Raw genomic sequence first — 22174 nt, 5'->3', positions numbered from 1 at the left:
GTTTCAGATTCTTCTAGTGAATATCAGTTTCTCTTGCCACCGGGATGTCGCACAAAGTGTGTTTGCTATGTCTGAAACAGCCACCCCATCCTGACCCTGTCTCTAAACACACATCCTTCACCTACTATGCATCTTTCATGTTTCAGCTGAAATGTCCTTCACTCAGGGCCAGACATAGCTATCCCCGTCACATGTGCTCTGGCAACTCTGTCTTCTGTTCTGCTGGGATGACTTCATGCCCGCCTCCACCACTAAACTAGCTCCCAGAGAACACAGACCTCTGTCGATTGCTGTAGCACCCTCAGTAATAGAGTCTACGCTCAGAGAACGGCTGAATGAATGAATGAATGATTGACTGAATGAATAAAAGAGCAGAAGGCCCTGGTTGAAGGATGTGTTGCGGATAGGCCCCCCACTTGAAGTGCCTAAACTCGAGGTTAGGGTCTGGAGGCGCCTGGAGAAAAGATAGCCACGTGGGGGCGTCCCTGGGAGCGTACGGGCCACAGGGGGGCGCCCTCAGCTCGTTGTATGTGACCGGCCCCTCTTCGGACTCCGGTTCGGCTATTAAAGGCCAATGGGAAACAGGAGGCGGGGTTTCCGTCTGATTGACAGCATCGCTCCGCCCAATCTAATTCATCTTTTTCTTGGCTCCGCCCACTCCAGGCTTCGGAGACCCTGAAGGTGTGCCTGATGGAGGCGCCGCCAACTGAACTCCAGCGGAGAGCTCCTGAGGACGAAGCCGCGCTCCTGGCGGTCTGTGAGTGGGCGGCCCGAGGCTAGGGGCGGGGCCAAGGCGCTGACAGGCAGGAGGTCGGTCCCGCCCCTCTCGCCCAGAGCGGCAGCGCCGGCGCTGGGGACAGCAGAAGTGAGTACGTGAGCGGCGCTGCAAGAACCCTGCTCGGACCCCGGACGGCGCGCGCACCCGGAGCCCCGGATCCGAGTCGGGCCCGCGGCAGACCGCCGGATAACTGTGCCCGCGAACTACCACCACTTGCGCCCTCCCGCCCCGGCCCGCCTCCCGGAGTTCTCCGGCTCCGAGCTCTCCAGCGCCCGGGATCCTCCTGGACCGGTCCGTCCAGATTCCCGCGGGTCCGACCTGCCTGCATCCCCCAGCATCGCCAGGCTCGGGCCGCCGCCTGGGTCTCGGAGCCGCCCGCCTGGATCGCACCCTCTCCTTGCCCGGATCTCCTGGGACCGTACGCGAGCGTTCCTCGGAGCCCGCGAAGCGGACCCTTCCCCGGGTTCCCGCAGCCCCGCCGGCGCGGCCCGGCGCGGCCCGGCTCGGCTCCCGGAGCCCGCCCCGGCCATGGCCCGAGCCCGCCCGCCGCCGCCACCGCCGCCGCCGCCGGGGCTCCTGCCGCTGCTCCCTCCGCTGCTGCTGCTGCCGCTGCTGCTGCCCGCCGGCTGCCGGGCGCTGGAAGGTGAGCGGCGTCGGGGGGCGCATCCGAGGCTTACGGTGGCCGGGGTCGCCCGAGCTAGGCCGGAGAGGACCCGCGCTGTGGGTCAGATGCGGGCTGGGCGCACGTCGGAGGAGGTTCCGTCACCCGCGCCGCTCCGGGGGCCGGAGGATGGGGTGGGGAGATCGCCCCCGTAGCCGCCTCGCAGGCTCCAGCTGGCCCAGAGGCCCGCGGTACGTGAGCCGTGGATCTCGGGCAGCTCGACTCGGGTTGAGCGTCCCCGAAAGTCACAGAACCGCTGTGAGCTCATGGGGGAGAACCCCGCACTCACCGCAGAGGAGCGGAGCCCTAAGCTGCCCGGGGAGGCGAGGAAGTGTGGGCGACCCACCGGGCGAGGCGGGGGGCCTCCGAGAATGCCGCGGGGCTGTGGCGGGTGGGGGCGAAGCGGGACTCCCAGGCTGGGGGGCGGTGTTGGTTAGGAACCCGTTGGAGTCGACTGTGAGAGGTGTGAGTGCGTGCACCCTGCTTTGTCAGGGGATGGCTGCGGGGGTGGAGAGGCGGGGGCCTGTTATTGTTTATGGTTTATGGAGCGCCAGTTACACACGAGGTGCTGCCCCCACGGGCAGTGCGCGCTGCTCTGCGGCTCTCCGCCTTCTAGCAGGACATGGGAATGTTCGGGTCTTCGTTGGACCCCCGAGGTTCAGGGATTTGCCCCATTTGGAGGTGGGGAAAGGCCGAGTTCCTCAGTAGGTTGTGTGAAACCGATCCAGACGGTGCTGAGCGGGTGGCTCCAACTTCCAAACGACTGTACTTGGGGGAACAGGATGCTGTTGGCCTTGGTGGGAGAGCTCACACACATGTGGCCACTTGACAGGAGCCTGCGGGAGAGAGAGGCACTGACACTGGTCACAGACAATAGACACACGCACACACACAGGGTTTCCTAAAAATTTGGAGCCATTAAAGGAGAGAAGACCTTAATCTATCTGGAGGATAGGACACCACAGAAATTTGTGGGACATTGGAATATAGACAGTACTTAGTTTTGGCGTCTTTAACAGCACGTCTAGTCACTTTCTTAGTACAGGAACAAAATAGGAATTCTGTGTAGCTTGGTTTGTTTGTATGTTCACAACTGGTAAACTTAAAGGAAAAAGGGCACAGTTCCGAGAGAAAGGCATCTTCTGGTGCTTTCCAGTTTTCTCTCTGGGAAACGTTCCTACAAACCCCCAACCCCTTTTATCTCGGAGCCCACCGGCCACCAGCGCTGACAGGCCGGTTCACACGGGTGGACACATGCAAATCCCAGCAGAGACACTGAGGTCGCGCCCACATGTGTGTGATAGGATCTCAGGCGTGAGAAACCAGTGTGGGGCTTTGTTGTTGATTGCCTCAAGGGTGTGAGCCAGGGAGCCTGTTGGAGTTCTCAGGTCTGTGTCTCTGTGTCTTAGCCCAGGAGGGGCCACACAGGCACAGGTGCTTATGGGACTCTGTGTGCTAGGCACGGGACCCTCCTTGTCAGGTGTGGTGGGTGCTGCTGCTGACAGTGGGGTGGCAGGGGTGTGGTTTGGGTCTGGGGAGCAAGGACTGCCTAAAGAGGCTCACTCCTTCCTTCCTTTTTTCCTCCTCTGCACTCCTCACAATCTGTTAGACCCTCAGCGGCAGGCCATAGCTGGGAGCTTGGCATCCAGGCCTTGGGGCCGAGGAGCTGAGGGGCTGACTGGGCTGACTGGAGGGCCCATGAGCAGTAGCAGCACAGGAAAGAGCAGGCAGCAGGGCCCCAACTTTGTCCCTCCTTCCCCCTCACCCCAGCTGTGTTTGGGGCTACTCCCTGACTGGGTAGGTGGTGGCTGGGAGGCCAGGCCAGTGTGGGGTGCCTTCCGTGTGTGGCTTTTACCAGTTCCTTTACTTCTGCCATATCTCAGACCTTAGGGTTTTCAGTGTGTGTGCTCAAGAATGAAAGGAAAAAGAGATACTTTGGGGCATGGAGCCCCACACAGAAGTATGCCTCCCCACTCAGTTCTCCCTCATATTGAGATGCGATAGTGGTAGTACCCACTATCCTAGAGTTATAGTGAAGATTGAGTCCTTAATGTGTGTACTTAGCACACAGCCATTATTATTCAGGGATTAAGTGCTATTATAATTATCTTGGGGTCTGCCCCTTGAGCAGGGGCAGAAGTGAAGCTGGTGTGTGCCTTACCTGCTGGAGAGAGGTTAGAGGAAGGGGTTGGGGGGGTGATGGGGGAAGATTGATCTGAAGAGCAAGTTGTTGCCTCTTCCATCTCCCTTCAGCTCTGGGAGCAATGGGATTGGGATGGGATGAGAGCTGGGTCCGGGGCAGCTTCTGTGTCCTGCCCATCCCCCAGCCATGTCTGGAGCTTGAAGGGTGAGGTGGGAAGAGTTGGTGGTCCTGGGCTAGGGCCATTGGGCGGGGCTAGTTAGGAGCTTCCCTACTCCCAAGCTTTACAGGCAGGGGGTGTAGGCTCCAGCCTTCCTTTTGGCTTTGCCAGGATTTGGCTTGCCCTGGGCCTAGGGGAGCCTTTTGGCTCTCCACATCTGGGGGCTTTTATACCTAGAGCCAGGAGTCCTGAGTTGTGCGTACTGTTTTGTCATGGATGCCCTGGTTAGGTGCTGTCTAGCACCTGGTTGCTCTTCCTCCCTACACACTTGGGGTCCCCCAAGGCAGCATCCAAGGACCTCATCATTTTTTCTTGAGGATGGAGCCAGGGTCCTTGCTTGTCCTTTTTGGTTGAAAAAACTCCCCTCCCTTTGCCCTCTGATTGCTTCCTTCCCTGTGCAAACACAGACCAATTTTGCCCTCAGATTTACCCTCAGTCATAGGGAAACAGAGCCACCTTGTTGCCCACTCTCCCTTCGAGTAGCGTCTCCCAGTCCCCCGAGGCAAGATCCTTCTCCCCTCCAGGACCACGAACCGGAAGGCGAGCAGACCAGGAACAGGCATGGAAAGGGGAAGGATGTCTGGTCTGTGGGACACTTACACGTGGGACCGGGGAGAGGTCTGCTGAGAGAGGGGAGACCTGGTTGCCAGGTGTGAGAGGTGGGGACCGCTGCAGAGCACGTGGGGTGCAAGGGAAGGAGGTAGCATGTGTGTCCCTCTCTTTCTCAGAGGCGGCAGTGGTGACCCCCGAGGAGGTGCTCCCTGAGAGGGCACGCCAGGCCTGGGATTTCTGGGGCTGGCTCACGCATCGCCTCTGGCGGCCCCCACCCCATCCCTGTCTGTCATGAGCTGGCACCTCAGAGCAGCGGCTGAAGGACAGTGGCAGGTATTTGGGGGAACCAGTTTGCTTGTCACTGCCTTCCCTTCAGCCAGGGCTGCTGCCACCACCGGCTCTGTGGCCTCAGCAGCAGGGAGCTAGAGCCTAAGCTGCCGTAGGCAAGGCAAGGCCTCCGCCACCCGGCCTTACACTAATTAAACAGCATGAAGAGGCTGAATCACCAGGCCTGCATAGTTTGAAAATTGTAGCCCTGCCTGTTGTGCTGAGTCAAACTGGTTTGTCGGGATTGGGCAGCTGGGGAGGTGGGGGGGGGTGGCGGTGGGGGGGACTCGGTACAGCTGGGCACCTGATGGGGTGGGAGAGGCCCCCTGCCCCTAGGGGCTGCCTTGGCCCCAGATGTCCTCTTGCCTCCTGCCCCCAGACCCCTGGCCAGACCCACTGTGGCTGGGATGCCGGCGAAGGGCTAGCTGTCCGTCTGTCCTGGGTCCCAGCTGGCTGGCTGACAAGGCCAGGGCTAGGGTGGGGGCATGGATGAACATGGAGGCATCTGGGCTCCTTGCTCTGTGCTTTCTCCTCCCTTCTCCCTCTCAGGTTTATTTAATTATAAATCCCCACGATCTGAGGGGTGGAATGGAAAACAAAATGTGTTCTCTGTTTTGAGATGCTCCCCTCCCCTCCACCCCAGCATCGAGGGCCATGGGCAGAGAAAGGGAGAGGTAACTTGGGGTGAGTTAGGCTTTTCTAGGTCCCATAGCAACCCTCCCCCCAACCCAGGCTCCCTTCTTCCTCAGGCTGACCACCCTGAGTGTGCGGCTTGGTATATCATGTATGTCTGCTTACATATAGGGTAGGGGCAAGCAGGGAGAAGATGGGACAGATCCCTTGGGTTGGTTGGCCGAGGTGAGGAGCCCCTCAAGGAGGAGGGGGACAAACTCAGGGCTGGCAGGGGGTTTTCTCCCTCTCTTTGCAGGCAGGGCTATGCGCCTCCTTGTCCAGGCTCTGCCTCTCTGTCCACCTGCCTGGGAGCGTGACCTTCTCCACTCCCATCAAGTCCCTCATCTGGAGCTTGGGCTTCTTGCTTTTGTCTCAGGGGTTTTTTGATTTCCTGGGTCTCACGGACCCAGAGCAGTGTGTTCTCTGTGACTTGGGGTACTGTGGAGTCTGGCAGCCCCATAAAGCTGTGTGGACTTGGCCCTTTACTGGGATTGGTGGCTGTTTCCCAGCTACACCTGGGCTGCCCAGGGAGGCTGTCAGACACAGACTGGGGGCTCTTCTTGCTGGGTACCCAACATATGTATGGAAGGGTTGCCCAAAGCTCCTGGGGCTAAGTGTCTAAGTGATGCCGCCCCCGCCCCGCTGCAGGGGCTCAGTGCTGGGGACAGTGCCATTGTGCTGGCAGGGCGGTACCTGGGGAGGCCACACCCAGCCACACCCAGAACCATCTTCTTGCCCCTGTCCTGCCCCCAGCCCTGTGACTTGGACTGGTGACAGCTCCCGCCTGGGCCAGGGCCATAGATAGCAGGTCTGGGGTTTGCTCCTTCCCTGCACCTCTGGCCAAGACTGGTCTAGTCCCTCTCCCTTCTTAGCAGACGCTGCCTTCTCCTGGCCCTTCCTCCACCCCACCTGGAGACTCAGCTCACAGAAAGAACATGCTTGGTGTGTGTGTGTGTGTTGCGTGTGTGTGGAGGATGGGCCTTGGAGGCTTTATCCAAACTGTAGGTGCTGGCCTCAGCGCTGTCTGCGAGCTCCCAGGGCACGTATGAGTATGCGGCCCAGGCTCATGTGTGGTTGCGTGAGAGCACGTCATTGCGTCTGTATGGAGAAGCTGGTGTTTGCGTTTGCACTCGACTACACTCAAGACTGTCACTCGAGGCTGGCAATCGTGTGCAGTTGGGTGTGTAAGGAGAACGCACCGTTCGGTGTGCGTGCCCTCCGTACGTAGATGTCTCTGGAAATCCGCACACGTGAAGACTGTAAGAGTGAGTGTTTGCCTAAGGCAAACCAAATCGGTGTAAAGGAGGGCTTCACTGTATGTGAGTGTCTGAGGAAGACAGATCTGTTTGTACCATATGCGTCTGTGTGTCTGAAAAAGACAGACCATGGCTGATTATGAAGGTGTGTGTGTGTGTGTGTGTGTGTGTGTTTGCGGGCGGCTGTGGCTTTGTGTGTTTTGTCCACCACATGTGTTGACCTGTCATTCTTTGGCCCCCACGGCAGAGAATGAGCCCAGCCATGGAGAACTGGGGAGTGCTCGTGTGTGTGATTTGCGCCACGTGTCCGTTCTCTGTGGCCTTTTGGAAACCCGAAAGGGGTGCTGGTTTACTTCTGCACATTGAAGCTCCATCCTGGAAAGCCCCCAGGCCTGCTGTCCACTCCCCTGCTCACTTTGGAAGGGCCGGTGGGGTTTCTGGCCCGACAGAGCCCGGTACCGGAGAGTGGCTGCCGGCCTTTTGGTCTCCCTCCAGCAGCCACATGGGGGAGAGAGGAGGATGGGGGTGTGATTGGCAGCTGGGAGTTTGGAGATTGCTCTCTCAGTCCTCTCTTGTCCTTACCTCCGGTACCTCATATACTTCACCCCAGCTTGCGTCCGCATACGCGTGTGCGGCACACATGTAGCCGAGGAAAGGTGGGCTCTGTTGGGTTGGGTCTGTCTCTCCCAGTGCCACACAGATGGATTCTGGGACCCCTCTGTGCCCTTCCTGAGGCTGGGACACAAGCACCTCAGGGTCCACCTCTTGCTGAAGGGAGCAGTCCCCTCCCCTTCCCCAGAGAGCAAGCCCCCTCCCCACCAGGGTGACCGGAGCCCTTCCTCGGGGACACATGACTCGAAATCCAAGTCCTCTCCTCATTAATGGGAAAAATGTGCCGAGATTGAGCGATGGCCAAGGCTGAGCGATGGCCAAGCGCCGATCCCCGCCCCCTCTCTCTCCCGCTCCCCAGAAATTAAACAGAAATGAAGAGCCTCCCTCCACCCCGGGCCCCCCCCTCCCTTCCCCCTCCCCATCATCCCCTCCCGCCCCTCCGAGCCCCACCGTCCTCTCAGAGCCAGCACAGGGCTTGTTTTAAACTGTGGAGGAATCTGGCTGGAGGGGGGAGGGGGCTGAATATTTGGGTTTAAACAGTTCCAGATGGGTTTGGCACAGGCTGAGCAGAAGGAAGTGAGGGAGAGGGAGGAGGGAGGCAGCTTGAGGGAGCGGTGGGAGCCCCTGCCTGCTCAGGCGGGCGGGTGGCGGGCGGCGGGCAGCGGGCAGACAAGCAGGCGGACTGGCTGGCTGGCTGGCTGGCTTGGTGGGGAGGGTGTGCGCTTGGCTCTCCTGCCTCCAGGGACCAGAACGCTCTGGGCTGCTGGCTGAGGAAGAGGCTACTTGGAAACCTCCCTCTGTCTCTGTCTCCTTGGGCCTCCTTGTCTCTCCACCTCACCGTCTTTTGTAGTCCTCAACTGGTCACCGCACTGTCTGGTCCTAGCCAGTGGCTCTGCACATCCTTCCAGCTCTCCCACCGTCCGCCTCGGCGAGGCCCCTGCCCCACCACCTCTCTCCCTGCCTGTCTCTGGGCCCCTGCTTCTGCCCATCTCTCCTTGCCTCCCGTAGACCCCTACCAGATGTCTGTGTGTGTCTGTTTGTGTGCCAGAGAGGCCTGTCGGGCCACTGACCCATGGGGCTGGGACGGCTCACCCTGCAACTGGGTCCTCCAGGGACCAGCCATCTCTGATGGAAGAGGAGGGAACCTCCCCCCAACTTGGCCTTGCATGAGGGTCTGGGCCACAACCACCTCACCTGCCATCCTCAGCTCAGACCCAGAGCGCAGGAAATCAGTGAAGACCATAAGCCTGGAATCTGGGGGGTTTGGGTCTTTCTCTTCCTGGGCTGCCCCAACCTGCCCTCTTCCAGCTCTGGGCAGAGAGGAAGTCTCCCAGGCTCTAAGAAAGGTGTTGGCATCCCTCTCCTTTCAGAGAGCAGAGTTGTCTAGCCAGAACCCTGAACCCGATTCCTTGGGGATTGAGTTTATGTCAGAAACATTAATGGGCCCCTCCTATGGCTGAGCAGGGGGAAACAGATGAGAAACTGAAGCTTAGAATAGGATCAGTACAAGGATAGTGACAAGGCTCCCAGCCCTGGATGCACAGAAGAAGGCATCTAACCTTAATTTGGTGGTTCAGGGAAGGCTTCCTGGAGGAGGCCAACCTGATGTCTCAAATCTCTGGTGTCTCCCATTTCTGGAGATGTGGCTGCAGGGTCTTCTCCAGGGCAGGGTGGCTGAGAGCTGGGTTGGGACTTAAAGGTTACATATCTTTCTAGGCTTTCTCTGTTCTTCCTTTCTCTCTTCTTCCCTTTGCAGTCAGAGTGCTCTGGTTAAGTGGTTAGCTATCGGGTCAGCTACCTTTCAACCCTTTACCCCAAGTCCTAGCAGTTTTACCTTAGGCCATATATTGACTTTATCTGAGCCTCAGTTTTCTCACCTATAAAAGGGGTGCACAACGCACCTTTATCCAAGGACTGTGGCAAGAACTGAACTAGCTCTCGAGGAGCTGGTCTGGGTCTTGGTGGCCCTCAGCCTAGCCTCAGAGAGTATCCGTGCCCCATCCCCCAGAGGTGGTTGAGTGGGAGGCCAGCTGGGAGCAGGCTCTGCCCTGTAACTACCCATCCCTTCCCCTGGGCATATGTGATGCCAGGCCTTTGTGTTGAGAATGGAGTCAGGGGAGGCCTGGGCAGCAGGCTCTGAAGCACAGGGTCCTTTGTTCCAGGATAAAGGGCCTGCTACCCCTTTGTGTGGAGATTAGCCGAGCCTGTAGGTGTGTGAACTGGGCCTGGCTTTTGCCTCTATGACCTCGGCTGGGGTCAGTAGTACACACCCATCTCCAACAATATGATGGCTCAAAGCTTTGGTGTCTGAAGTTTCTGGGATGTGGCTGCAGGCTTTCTCCAGGGAAGGGTGGCTGAGAGCTTCGAGGACTTGGGGGTGGGGTGGGATGGGGTAGTGCCTGGTGGGAATCACTTCCTGGTATCCTGGCCTTTCTTGGACAACCTCCTTCTCCCCACCCTGAGCATGGCCTCTGACCTCTGTTCTTCTCTTTCTCCCCAGAAACCCTCATGGACACAAAGTGGGTGACATCAGAGTTGGCATGGACATCTCATCCAGAAAGTGGGGTAAGCCTTCCCCACCATGTCCCCTGAGTGTCGGGGGCCACTTCCTCCACCAGTGTTCATTCCCCGTGCCTCACCAGGGCTGGAGAAGGGCTGCCTCTGCCCCTTGCCTATCAGTTTCCCGGTCCTCTGCACCTGTCACCTTCCTTCTTTGCCTATGGGTGTTTCTCACCCTTTCAGCTTTCAGTCTGCCTGTGTCCTCCTCCCCACACACACCGTCTTTGTCCTGTTCTCCCTCTGCCCACCCCTCAGCCCACCTTCAGCCTGTCCCCATCCCTCTCCTGGCTGACAGTGCTTTGCTTGTCTTCTCTAACCATCTCCCTCCTTCCTGGGTCTCTGGGTAGGTCACTGGCTTGGGGACCAGGAAACCTTGGCTCCGGATCTTTAACTTGCTTTGTGACTTTTAGCAAGGCAGTTCACTTTTCTGGGCTTCCATTTCTTAGCAGTTAAATTCCTGTAGTTCTGACATTTCTTTTTTTTTTTTTTTAAAGATTTTATTTATTTATTTGATAGAGATCACAAGTAGATGGAGAGGCAGGCAGAGGGAGAGAGAGAGAGAGATGGAAGCAGGCTCCCTGCTGAGCAGAGAGCCCGATGCGGGATTCGATCCCAGGACCCTGAGATCATGACCTGAGCCGAAGGCAGCGGCTTAACCCACTGAGCCACACAGGCGCCCCCTCTGACATTTCTAAAATACTCTAATTAACCCCCCTAGATGGACTTCACAACCCCCCTGAGTTTTGAAACCCTGGGGTAGGATGGCATTCCAGGCTCTCATTCATCAGACCTGACTGTGTGACCTTGGGCAAGTCTCTACTCCAGAGAGTCTTGGCTCCCTCTTCCATAGAATGGGGACAACAGATATACCTTCTCATGGGGTTGCAGTGAAGGTTAAATGTGATGGTGACAGCCCGTGTTTATTGAACGTGTGCTCTGTATGGGACATTGTCACAGGCCCATTATATATATTAACCTGATTTGATTCCCTACTACGTCATTTACGTCTAATCAGCCCTACTTAATAGACAGCAAAACTGAGGCATGAAGATAACAAATATTACAGCTGATAGTCCCATAGTCCTTATCAAATGCTCTCAGTTCTTTATTCACGTAAAGTCCCTTATTCCTCATATGTCTTCATTCTCGCCATGTTACAGATGGGGAAACTATGGTACAGGGAGGTTAAGTGACTTGACCCATAGTCACTGAGCAGGGACTGGGATTTGGACCCGTGTAGCCTGCATGCTCAGGCCAGTTCACCACAGACGCATCTCAGTGAAGCACATACGTATCTGGGCATGGGGTAGGCACCTGGCACTCATTCTGTCCTTTTCACTTGGTCCCGGCACAGTGGGAAGAGGTGAGTGGCTACGATGAGGCCATGAACCCCATCCGCACATACCAGGTGTGCAACGTGCGGGAGTCCAGCCAGAACAATTGGCTTCGCACGGGCTTCATCTGGCGGCGGGAGGTGCAGCGCGTCTACGTGGAGCTCAAGTTCACCGTGCGTGACTGCAACAGCATCCCCAACATCCCTGGCTCCTGCAAAGAGACCTTCAACCTCTTCTACTACGAGGCTGACAGCGATGTGGCCTCGGCCTCCTCGCCCTTCTGGATGGAGAACCCCTACGTGAAGGTGGACACCATCGCGCCTGACGAGAGCTTCTCGCGGCTTGACACCGGCCGCGTCAACACCAAGGTGCGAAGCTTCGGGCCGCTCTCCAAGGCCGGCTTCTACTTGGCCTTCCAGGACCAGGGCGCCTGCATGTCACTCATCTCCGTGCGTGCCTTCTACAAGAAGTGTGCGTCCACCACCGCAGGCTTCGCCCTTTTCCCCGAGACCCTCACAGGGGCCGAGCCCACCTCTCTGGTCATCGCCCCCGGCACGTGCGTTGCCAATGCTGTGGAGGTGTCTGTGCCACTCAAGCTTTACTGCAACGGCGACGGGGAGTGGATGGTGCCTGTGGGTGCCTGCACCTGTGCCGCCGGCCACGAGCCAGCTGCCAAGGACTCCCAGTGCCGCCGTGAGTGGGGACTGGCCTGGAGGATGGGGGAGGGGGTACTGGGGCCCAAGCCATGTACCAGCTGGGCCCCAGAGCTATGGGCACTCCCGCTTGGCCCTTTTACCTTGGTGTCTCTTCTCCTCCTTGAGAGGCCGAGTTGACAGCACAGAGATTGGGGGCCCGGTCCCTGAAGTCGGAGTCCTGATCTGTCACTTAGAACTGATGGAACCTTGGGCAGGTTACTTACTCTTCGAACCTTGGTTTCCTCGTGTGCTAGAGGGGGACCATAGTAGTGATTCCTCTGTGGACTCGTAGGGATCTTAAGTGAGTTGATGCATGTGAAGCTCAGTGCCTGGCACATGGCAACACCATCACCACCGAAGTGTCAGCCATGACTCTCTCGGGAACCTGGGGATGTGTGGGGGACAGGGATTCTCTAGTCTTTACTTCATTCAGGAGGAAATTAGGAGGCTTGTCTGTGGTGGCTTGCCAAGACTCCTAAGACCTTACAGCATGCTAGACTTCTAGCTATAAAACCCAGTCACAAAGGGCTCTTATTTGAGCCTCATCACAATCTCATAAGGTAGAGTCCAGTTATCTCCCCAGTGCTACCAGTAAGGACGCAGGGTCTCTGAGAACAACAACAGTCAAGGTATCAGAGCAGGAAATGGGGGAGCTGGGGCTCTGGCCTTGTCCAGGGCTCTGCTGTGCAGGGCAAGATGCTGAGGGCCTTGCCTTCTATCCCTTCTGCCTTGGCACTTGCAGGGGTGGGGGGTGGCTAGGAGGCCTCACGTGGGGTGTTGTCATGGAAAGGTGAATAGTGCCTTGCCCGGCCCCTCTCCACTTCTCTATGGGAGCCTGCCCCAGACTTCCTCTTCCTAAGTGGAGAAAGGGGGTGGAGGTGATGAGCCTGACAGCCTGAAGAGGGGCTAACACTCTGCAGGTCCCTGGCAGGAAATGCATGCTGGTTCCCATAGCAACCGGCCTGGCCTGGCCTCTGCCCCCTCCCCCACTGGCTCGAAAGAGCTTGGGTGAACATCACCTTAGTGAGGGGAGATGTACCCCCCGGAGAAGAGCACAGCCCCAAGTCTGGGCACTCCACACTCTGGAGGACCTCCCCTGGGCCAGCCGTGTGTGGTTAGAGTGACCATATGCTTTCATGTGTCTGGGTCGTCCTGGCGTATGCTCATGATGATTATTCTTAGCAGCCCCTTTCACTCTCAAAATATTCCAGTTTGAATAATAAATTATATGGCTGTCAGAGATACGCAGAACCCCACAGCCGACCACCGGGGGCCCTAGTGTAGATGGCAAGAGAGGACACTGAGGAGAAGGGATGTTCAGACACTCAGCTCGGCCTTGCTTTGGGTCCTGGGGTGCCCCTTGTGGATGCTTTGAGGCCTCTGAACTCTTGGTGACCCCAGCCTTCCTGCCCGCTGTCTTTTTCCCCTTTTCTCACCCCTGCTCAGCCCCCCACCCCTGCCCAAGGGCAGGAAGGAGCTGCTCCCCTGCAACTGGTGGGTGGGGAGAGAGGCTGGTCCTGGGAACAAGGTCCCACCTCTGGCTGTTCTGGGGTGGCCATGAGGGTCCGAGGGGTGATTTTTCTCAAGTTTCTGCAGGGCCGGGGGCAAAATGGCAGAGTAGAGGGTGCGGCCAGCCTGCCAGTGGTCTCTTCCCCACCCCTCCTCTTCCTTCCCTCTCCCTTCCGTGCCTCGACAAGTCCAGGCTGCCCAGGTGATGGGGCTGACGTCTTTGCCCATGAGGCCCCGGGGTAGGGGTGGGGGCCCGGGGCGGGGAGGAATCCGCTGACGTGGGGTTTGCATGGGGCAAAAGGGCCTTTTGTAGCTGCACCGGGGTTAGGCAATCCTAGCAGAGCCCCCCCCCCCCACTGTCTGGGAGGTAGAGGGAGCCAGGAGCTGTGCTGGGGTAGGGCTAGATTCTCACCGATCTGAAGAGCACATCCATCGTCTTCTACCCCACAGCCTGTCCCCCTGGGAGTTACAAGGCGAAGCAGGGAGAGGGGCCCTGCCTCTCCTGCCCCCCCAATAGCCGCACCACCTCGCCAGCAGCCAGCATCTGCACCTGCCACAGTAACTTCTACCGAGCGGATTCGGACTCTGCAGACAGTGCCTGTACCAGTAAGCGAACTTGTGGCCTCACTCAGCCCTGCTGCAGGCCTTCCCTCAGGGGGGCCGAGATGGTTGCTGTGAAGAACTACTATTCGGACAGGGAAGCTGAGGCTTGGGGAGGTTCTATGTGGTGTGCAGCATGGTGCAGCTGAGAAGCGACTGGCCCTGAGCCAGAGTCTAGGTCAGCCGGCTCAGCCTTTCCACCAACACCAAGTAAGCAGCCACTAGCTCCTAGCCAGGCATCCGGAGCCACTGGGGCCTGTGGCCCTTCCCTCCTTCCACTGTGTAGAACTGCTGTTCTTTTGGCCCAACCCCAACCGTGGAGGGGGCCTCACATCTGTGGGGCAGCCTAGTGCCCTGCTCTCTCCCTGCTCTGGTCTTTGGTGTCAGACATTGTGCCAGGTGCCAGGGATGCAGAGGAGACTTAAGATACAGTTGCCATCCTAAAGGAGCTTGCAGCCTGGTGGGAGAAACAGGCAAAAACAGATAAAAGACCATATAATGTGCTAAGGGCCGGGCTGGAAGGATGCCCAGGAATTGTGTTACAGGGGTGCAGAGGACAGGAAGGAGAAGAGTTGAGGAAGTCTTCCAAGAAGTGGTAACATCTCGAGTTTGGCCTTGAAGGCTAAATCGAATCTTCCTAATGGAGAAGTGTAGGAAAGCTCTTATGCTTATTAAAGCAGAGACAAGAGTAAGGCCATAGGAAACTGCTTACTGGACACAGGAACTCCGAGTGGGAGGGCAGTGCTGAGGCCCCCGCTCACTGCCCTCTCCCTCTGCCTTCCCAACAGCTGTGCCATCTCCCCCGCGGGGTGTGATCTCCAACGTGAATGAGACCACACTGATCCTCGAGTGGAGCGAGCCCCGGGACCTGGGGGGCCGGGATGACCTCCTATACAACGTCATCTGCAAGAAGTGCCGCGGGGGCCCCGGGGCTGGGGGCACCTCAGCCTGCTCTCGCTGCGATGACAATGTGGAGTTTGTGCCTCGGCAGCTGGGACTGACTGAGCGCCGGGTCCACATCAGCCATCTGCTGGCTCACACACGCTACACCTTCGAGGTGCAAGCTGTCAACGGGGTCTCGGGCAAGAGCCCTCTGCCCCCCCGCTACGCGGCCGTGAATATCACCACCAACCAGGCCGGTGAGGAGGGGACGCAGGAGGGTAGGGCCTGGGTCGTTTCCTCCTCCCACACAGAACTTCGGTTGCCTAGGGCCCGCCAGCGGACCACCGGGGGTCCCCTGGGCACCGGGTCCTGGGGAGCCCGTCGTGAGCCCCCGCCCATCTTCCCTCAGCCCCGTCCGAAGTGCCTACACTCCATCTCCACAGCAGTTCAGGCAGCAGCCTGACCCTGTCCTGGGCACCCCCAGAGCGGCCCAATGGAGTCATCCTGGACTATGAGATGAAGTACTTTGAGAAGGTCAGAGCCTTGAGGGGCAGGAGGAGGCCTTGGGGTGAGAAGAGGACCCCCAAATGGTGTCAGGGACCCTGGGGAGCCAGGTCTTGGGTACTGGGGCAGCCACAGGTGGGCCCTGGTGGGTGGCTGCTGGGCCTCAGGGCCGCTGAGGTGCTTCATCCCTCTTGGTGTCGCAGAGTGAGGGCATTGCTTCCACGGTGACCAGCCAGAAGAACTCAGTGCAGCTGGACGGGCTGCGGCCTGAGGCCCGCTATGTGGTCCAGGTGCGAGCCCGCACCGTGGCCGGCTACGGGCAGTACAGCCGTCCGGCTGAGTTTGAGACCACAAGCGAGAGAGGTACGTACCCCACTGCTCCTGTTCCCGCCTGCCTCAGACTCTCCGTTTCTCCACTTACCCAGTCCCCTCCCTCCCGGTCTCCAGGCTCCGGCGCCCAGCAGCTCCAGGAGCAGCTTCCCCTCATCGTGGGGTCTGCCACGGCTGGGCTGGTCTTTGTGGTGGCTGTCGTGGTCATCGCTGTCGTCTGTCTCAGGTACTCCTGGGCCTGACTTGTTGCCATGGGCTGGCGCGAGCTTCCCTGGAATACCCTAGAGCCCATGTGCCACAGAGGCCCTTGGTGGGCCCAGACCCTCTCCAGTCCACACCTCTCCAGTCCATGCCCTCTCCAGTCCATGCCCCTGGCCTGATCCCCGGCAGATCCCCTTGGGGACCGAGTCCACTGAGCCCTTTGCCCAGAGACCCAGGAGGCACCAGGTCCTCCCCAGCATGCCCTGCCCCTCCTGTGAGCCCAAGGGTCCCCTGAACAGAGGGAGCTGTTGGGCTTGTCTCAGGCTGCCCCCCCACCGCCCCTTCCAGGAAGCAGCGGCACGGCTCTGACTCGGAGTATACAGAGAAGCTGCAGCAATACAGTAAGTTTCTCTCTTCATCCTGATACTGCCCATCGCAACCCCAAGTTCCCCTGGTTACTGCAGGGCTTAGAGATAGCCTTTTCCCTGCCTAGGATTTCATCCCTCATACTCCTATTCCAGATAGCCCTTCCTGCTTCCACTCAAGTGCCCTTTCCTGAGCCCCCACCTCCCTCCTGCCAGCCTCAGAGACGCATGAGAAGTGACCCCTTTCCTCAAAGGCAGCTAATCCTAGGAGAAAGACAAGATATGTACACAGAAAAAAATGAGAAAACAGTTTGGTGTTAAGCTGGGTGTTCCTGTTACAAAGGGTGGTAAGAGTTCAGAAAAGAGGAAGCCTTCCTGGAGGAGGTGGCCTTGGACTGAGCTGAGCCAGGCAGGTTGAGCAGGGTTTAGAGAAGTGGGGGAGAGCATTCCTGGCTAGAGGAGCCTCTGGAAGGTAGTGGGTGGGGTGGGGAGAGTGCCCGACTGTGGGGGCAGTGAGAAGACTGGTTTGACAGCTGCCTGGGAGTGAGGCTGGGTGGTTGTGGCCAGTTCTCGAAGGGTCGTGAAACGCAGGCAGAGGAGTTTGGACTTGACTCCACCATAGGTAATCCGAAAGGCTCTCAAGCTGGGGAGTGATACAATGTGAGTATTGTTTTAGGGAGACAGGTATGCAGGATAGATTGGTGGGAAAAGTCCAGAGGCAGAGAGCCCAGCTGGGAGACTATTGCAATAGTCTGAGTGTTGAAGGCCTGGATAAGGTCAGGGGCAGTGGGAATGAGAGAGGGATGAATCCGAGAGATGTTTTGACATAGGGATGAGGGAGAAAGAAGAATAAGAATCCTAGGTATCTAGCCTTTATGGTCACTAGTTCTCATGGAGGGAACGGTGAGTGGGTGGGGAAGGAGCGAGTTGGGACTCCAGCAGGGAGGAATACGGAGCAGACTTAGGAGGGAGGGTGTGAAATGTTTTCCCATCAGGGACAGGGAAGGTGCAGTATCCCTCACTGTCCCCCACCCCAGGCCAAAACTCTGGCCCCTCTCATGCTCACGTTTTCTTCTAGTTGCTCCTGGAATGAAGGTTTACATTGACCCTTTTACCTATGAGGACCCTAATGAGGCTGTGCGAGAATTTGCCAAGGAGATCGATGTATCCTGTGTCAAGATTGAGGAGGTGATAGGAGCTGGTGAGTCCCCTAGGGCACAGTGGGGAGGAGAGGCGGGGGAGGGGGGTGTTACCCCAGGGAGGGGCCGGCATGCATTGCATATAGGGCCAAACTCAGAAGCCACTTCCTATTTGTGCCCTGTGCCCTGCAGGGGAATTTGGGGAAGTGTGCCGGGGTCGGCTGAAACAGCCCGGCCGCAGGGAGGTGTTCGTGGCCATCAAGACACTGAAGGTGGGCTACACCGAGAGGCAGAGGCGGGACTTCCTCAGCGAGGCGTCCATCATGGGTCAGTTTGACCACCCCAACATAATCCGACTAGAGGGCGTGGTTACTAAAAGCCGGCCGGTCATGATTCTCACCGAGTTCATGGAGAACTGCGCCCTGGACTCCTTCCTCCGGGTATGAGTCAGCCCCTAGCCCTCGCCCCCTTCCTACTCCAGAGAGATGCCTTGGGTAGACCACCCCCTCCTGCAAGGCCAGACAGACCCTACCCTTTTCAGGTCTACAACTATTTACTGAGGTGGCCCGGTGCAGGGGATCAGCCAGGTTCTCAGAGCCAGAAAGACCGAAGTTCTTGTCCCGTCTCTGCCCTCTACTGCCTGTGTGACCTCAGGCTTTACTTAACCTCTCTGAGTCTGAGCTGCCTTGGTTATAAAATGAGTGGTGAGAGCTCTTTGGATCCTTACCGGGGTTCATTAGGATGTTGTACACAGACATCTGCCACACGGTGGGCCGCTTACTTCCAGTAATCTCTACGCATAGTCACAGGGATAGGTGAGGCACAGATGGGCGGGCACGAAGGTCTTGGGAGGGCCCTGGGCCAGTAGGGAGGTGATGGGCCCACCTGAGCCTACTCGTTGCTTCCAGCTCAACGATGGACAGTTCACAGTCATTCAGCTGGTGGGCATGCTTCGGGGCATTGCTGCCGGCATGAAGTACCTGTCCGAGATGAACTATGTGCACCGAGACCTGGCCGCCCGCAACATTCTGGTCAACAGCAACCTGGTCTGCAAAGTCTCAGACTTTGGCCTCTCCCGCTTCCTGGAGGATGATCCCTCCGATCCTACCTACACCAGCTCCCTGGTACAGGAAGCAGCTGGGAGGGAGACTGGGGGCGGGGCCGACCAGGCAGGGGTTTGGGGCTGGGGAGCAGCCCCGAGTCACAGGGTGAAGGGCGTGTGCCCCCCTCACCAGGGCGGGAAGATCCCCATTCGCTGGACTGCCCCAGAGGCCATAGCCTATCGGAAGTTCACCTCTGCTAGTGATGTCTGGAGCTATGGAATCGTCATGTGGGAGGTCATGAGCTACGGAGAGCGACCCTACTGGGACATGAGCAACCAGGATGTGAGTGGGGTCAGCCAGAGTGGCCGGGTAGGTGGGAGTCAGCTCGGGAGCAAGGTGGCAGCTCACTCGAGGTTTCCCTGTTCTCGCCTCAGGTCATCAATGCCGTCGAGCAGGATTACCGGCTGCCCCCACCCATGGACTGCCCCACAGCCCTGCACCAGCTCATGCTGGACTGCTGGGTGCGGGACCGGAACCTCAGGCCTAAATTCTCCCAGATTGTCAACACCCTGGACAAGCTCATCCGCAATGCTGCCAGCCTCAAGGTCATCGCCAGTGCCCAGTCTGGGTCAGTGTCTCTGCCTCTATTCCCACCCTGCTTCTGAAGATTGATTTATTTGTTAGAGAGAGAGAGCGAGAGCGCATACGTGAGCAGGGGGAGTGGTAGAGGGAGAGAGAGAAAGAGAGAATCCCAAACAGACTCCCTGCTGGTCGTAGAGCCTAACATAGGGCTTGACCCCACCAGCCCAAGATCATAACCTGAGCCAAAATCAAGAGTCGGATGCCTGACCAACTGAGCCACCCAGGCACCCTGTGTTCCTACTCCTGCCCCTGCTTTCCTTGCTGTTAGGATTCACTGAGTCTCTCTTCTTGCCACAGCATGTCACAGCCCCTCCTGGACCGCACGGTCCCGGATTACACGACCTTTACGACAGTTGGTGACTGGCTAGATGCCATCAAGATGGGGCGCTACAAGGAGAGCTTTGTCAGTGCGGGATTTGCGACCTTTGACCTGGTGGCTCAGATGACTGCAGAGTGAGTGTGCCTCAGATTTGGAAGGGCTGGGCAGGGGCGCTGGGCAGGGGGCGCTGAGCAGGGCCCCGAGTCGGGGGCAGGAGGGAAAGGACTGACCATGCCCTTGGTCCGTCTGCAGAGACCTGCTCCGGATTGGGGTCACCTTGGCTGGCCATCAGAAGAAGATCCTCAGCAGTATCCAGGACATGCGGCTGCAGATGAACCAGACACTGCCCGTGCAGGTCTGACACCTGACCCCTACGGGGTGGGTGCCCCCCAAGGACTGTGCAGGGACTCTGACCAGCCGGCTGGACTTTTGGACTTTTGGATGCCTGGCCTTAGGCTGTGGCCCAGAAGATGGAAGTTTGGGGAAGGCCCAAACTGGGACTTCTCCTCCAGGCCTGTGCTCCCTCCCCAGGAAGTGTGCCCCAAACCTCTTCATATTGAAGATGGATTAGGAGAGGGGGTGATGACCCCTCCCCAAGCCCCTCAGGGCCCAGGCCTTCCTGCTCTCCAGTGGGGGATCTCCAGCACATCAGACTTCGCTGTTCTTCCGTGCTGGAGGTCCTGGTAGGGTCAGGTGGAGGATAAGCCTGGGTTCTATAGGGCCCAGCCCTGGCAGGGGTCTGGCCCCCCAGGTAGGCAGAGTAGTCCCTCCCTCAGGAACTGGAGGAGGGGACTCCAGGAATGGGGAAATGTGACACCCCATCCTGAAGCCAGCTGGCTCCTCCAGTTTGCACAGGGACTTGTTCTGGGGGCTGAGGGCCCTGCCCCACCCCCACCCTTGGTGCTGTCATAAAAGGGCAGGCAGGGGCAGGCTGAGGAGTAGCCCCTTGCCCCCCAGAGACTGACTCTCAGAGCCAGAGTTTGGATGTGTATGTGAGTGGGTTTGTGTGTGTCTGCGCGTGTGTGTGTGTATGTGTCTGTGCACGCACTGGCCTGCACAGAGAGCATGGGTGAGTGTGTAAAAGCTTGGCCCTGTGCCCTGCAGTGGGGCGAGCTGGGCCGTCAGCGGAATAAAGGCAATAAGATGATTCTCTTGCCCCTTCTCTTTGCACCTCCCAAGGCGGGATTCCCTCATGCCCTCGAATTCACAGTCCCTCAGTGCCAGTCCCCTTCAGAATTCCTTGGAGTCTTTGGGAGACCAGATCCAGGTCTTCTTAGGTTCACCTTCCCTTTTGTGCTTCAGCGTTATTGCATCTAACTTCTGGGAAGTGGGCGGTGACAGGAGAGCCAGCTGCCCCCAGAGTCCTTCCTGCCGAGGCCCAGGTGTTCCTGGGGTCAGGGCAGATGCTTCCCAGTCTGCTGGTGTTTTATGGAGTCCTTTCACACCCATTGTCTCTGAGGGAGCTGAAGGGGTGGGGGTCAAGTGACCTTGGGACACAAGGGCCGGGAGCTGACACTGGTGTTCAGATGCTGAGGCTAACCCCTTTGAGCAAGCATCAGCCCAGAAGTGCTGCTACTCTTCACAGAGCGCTTACTATGCTGCCGGCACTGGGCTAAAATGCTCCATTTATACATGGATCTTTTTTAATCTCACAACAACCAGCCAGAGACGGAAGTATTTTTATCTCTTTTTTACAGAGGAGGAAAGGGAGAGGTTAAGTAACTTGCCCAAAGTCGCTGAGCCAGTAAGTGAGGCCTGGGGCTGGGATTCCCACCCAGAGACTGCTTTGCACACTTGAAAGGTTCGGAGGATAAATAACAAGAACCAGGAAGAGGATTAGGAAAATAGCTTCTGGAAATGTCAAAGGAGAAATCATGGGGGGCCCTCAGAGTCCCCTTGGATACAGAAACACACCAGATTGGTTGGGGGCAGGGGTTGGGGGGGCAAGTGCAGGCCTTTTTCCCTGTGTCAGGAGGGACTCTCCGGGCTTTAAACCTTTTCTGGGCTTGGAACATGTCTCCAAGTACCAGCATACCCTAAATTAGAGGGTCTGGGCCGGCCCCGGTAGGGGGAGGGGCGTGGGCAAAGCCCGGTAGATCTCGAGGTTCACGCCTCCCGGCCCCGCACAGCTCTCAGTCATCTGGCAGAACAGAGTTCCGGGCGCGGGACGTAGCCCAGGGCTGGGGCTGGCGCCGCCGCAGGCCAGAAGGCGTGGGGCAGCTACTTCGGGCGCAAAGGAGCTGGCCTGTGCGGTCCGAGCTCCGAGGCTGTGGCTTAGTGCAGCGCCTGGGCAGCTGGGCTGCAGCCCTGCTAGCCGGGAGCGGGGGCAGAGGAGCGGATGGCGCGCGGGCCCCAGCGCGCTCACGGCCCTGCGGATGCGCGCTCCCGCGTCCCCCGCCGCGCCCGCTCCTTAGTAGTCCCCCCACCGGGAGGGGCGCCCCGCCAGGCTCTGCCAGCAGCGCCCCCCCGGGCGGGGAGAGAGGGTAGGGAGGGGTGTGGGCCCGGAGCTCCTCCGCCGAGCCCTACTGCTTCGGCTGGGGACTGTTCCGGGCGGAGACGGTGCGCGGGTCCGAGATGGCCTTGGGCCCAGGCGCCGCAGCTGTCAACCGCGCGAGGTGTCGCGGGCGGCCGGGGCAGGGGACGAGGCGCTGAGTGGCGTCCTGCACACCCCGCGCCACATTCCCAGGCCGAAGGTTCAGATAAAGAGGAGGGGTGCTCCAAGCGCCTGCTCAAGTGGTCACTTCCTGCTCCTGAGGCTCCGAGGTGAGGGAGGGCCGGTGGCGTGAGGCTCCTGCACTGACCCCCTCAGCCCCCCTACTCCGTCACGTTAACAT

The 22174-nt window shown here is 58.6% G+C and overlaps 1 protein-coding gene across 1 annotated transcript; it reads left to right on the top strand.

The window, feature by feature from the left end:
• Window positions 1-806: 806 nt before the first annotated feature.
• On the top strand, window positions 807-19842 carry EPHB3 (EPH receptor B3). The gene is made up of 16 exons (XM_059163257.1): window positions 807-1421; window positions 9719-9783; window positions 11132-11804; window positions 13766-13921; window positions 14704-15054; window positions 15207-15331; window positions 15505-15664; window positions 15749-15857; window positions 16181-16233; window positions 17276-17398; window positions 17529-17776; window positions 18245-18460; window positions 18572-18721; window positions 18814-19007; window positions 19319-19474; window positions 19593-19842. Exons 1-16 carry the CDS (start codon window positions 1307-1309, stop codon window positions 19699-19701), a joined length of 3003 nt encoding a protein of 1000 aa, XP_059019240.1. The 5' UTR covers window positions 807-1306; the 3' UTR covers window positions 19702-19842.
• Window positions 19843-22174: the final 2332 nt, after the last annotated feature.

Source organism: Mustela lutreola, chromosome 2 (genome assembly GCF_030435805.1).
Source record: "Mustela lutreola isolate mMusLut2 chromosome 2, mMusLut2.pri, whole genome shotgun sequence".
NCBI classification, from domain to species: domain Eukaryota; kingdom Metazoa; phylum Chordata; class Mammalia; order Carnivora; family Mustelidae; genus Mustela; species Mustela lutreola.
The sequence above is the reverse complement of the archived record's forward strand: the minus strand, read 5'-3'. Positions and strand labels throughout refer to the sequence as shown.

What these genes read in the sequence shown, in the direction of transcription:
- EPHB3 (XM_059163257.1), top strand. Translation starts at nt 1,307, where the DNA reads ATGGCCCGAGCCCGCCCGCCGCCGCCACCGCCGCCGCCGCCGGGGCTC. An exon ending in CGGCTGCCGGGCGCTGGAAG is followed by an intron (nt 1,422 to 9,718) that starts GTGAGCGGCGTC and finishes CTTTCTCCCCAG; the next exon opens with AAACCCTCATGGACACAAAG. An exon ending in TGCAGACAGTGCCTGTACCA is followed by an intron (nt 13,922 to 14,703) that starts GTAAGCGAACTT and finishes CCTTCCCAACAG; the next exon opens with CTGTGCCATCTCCCCCGCGG.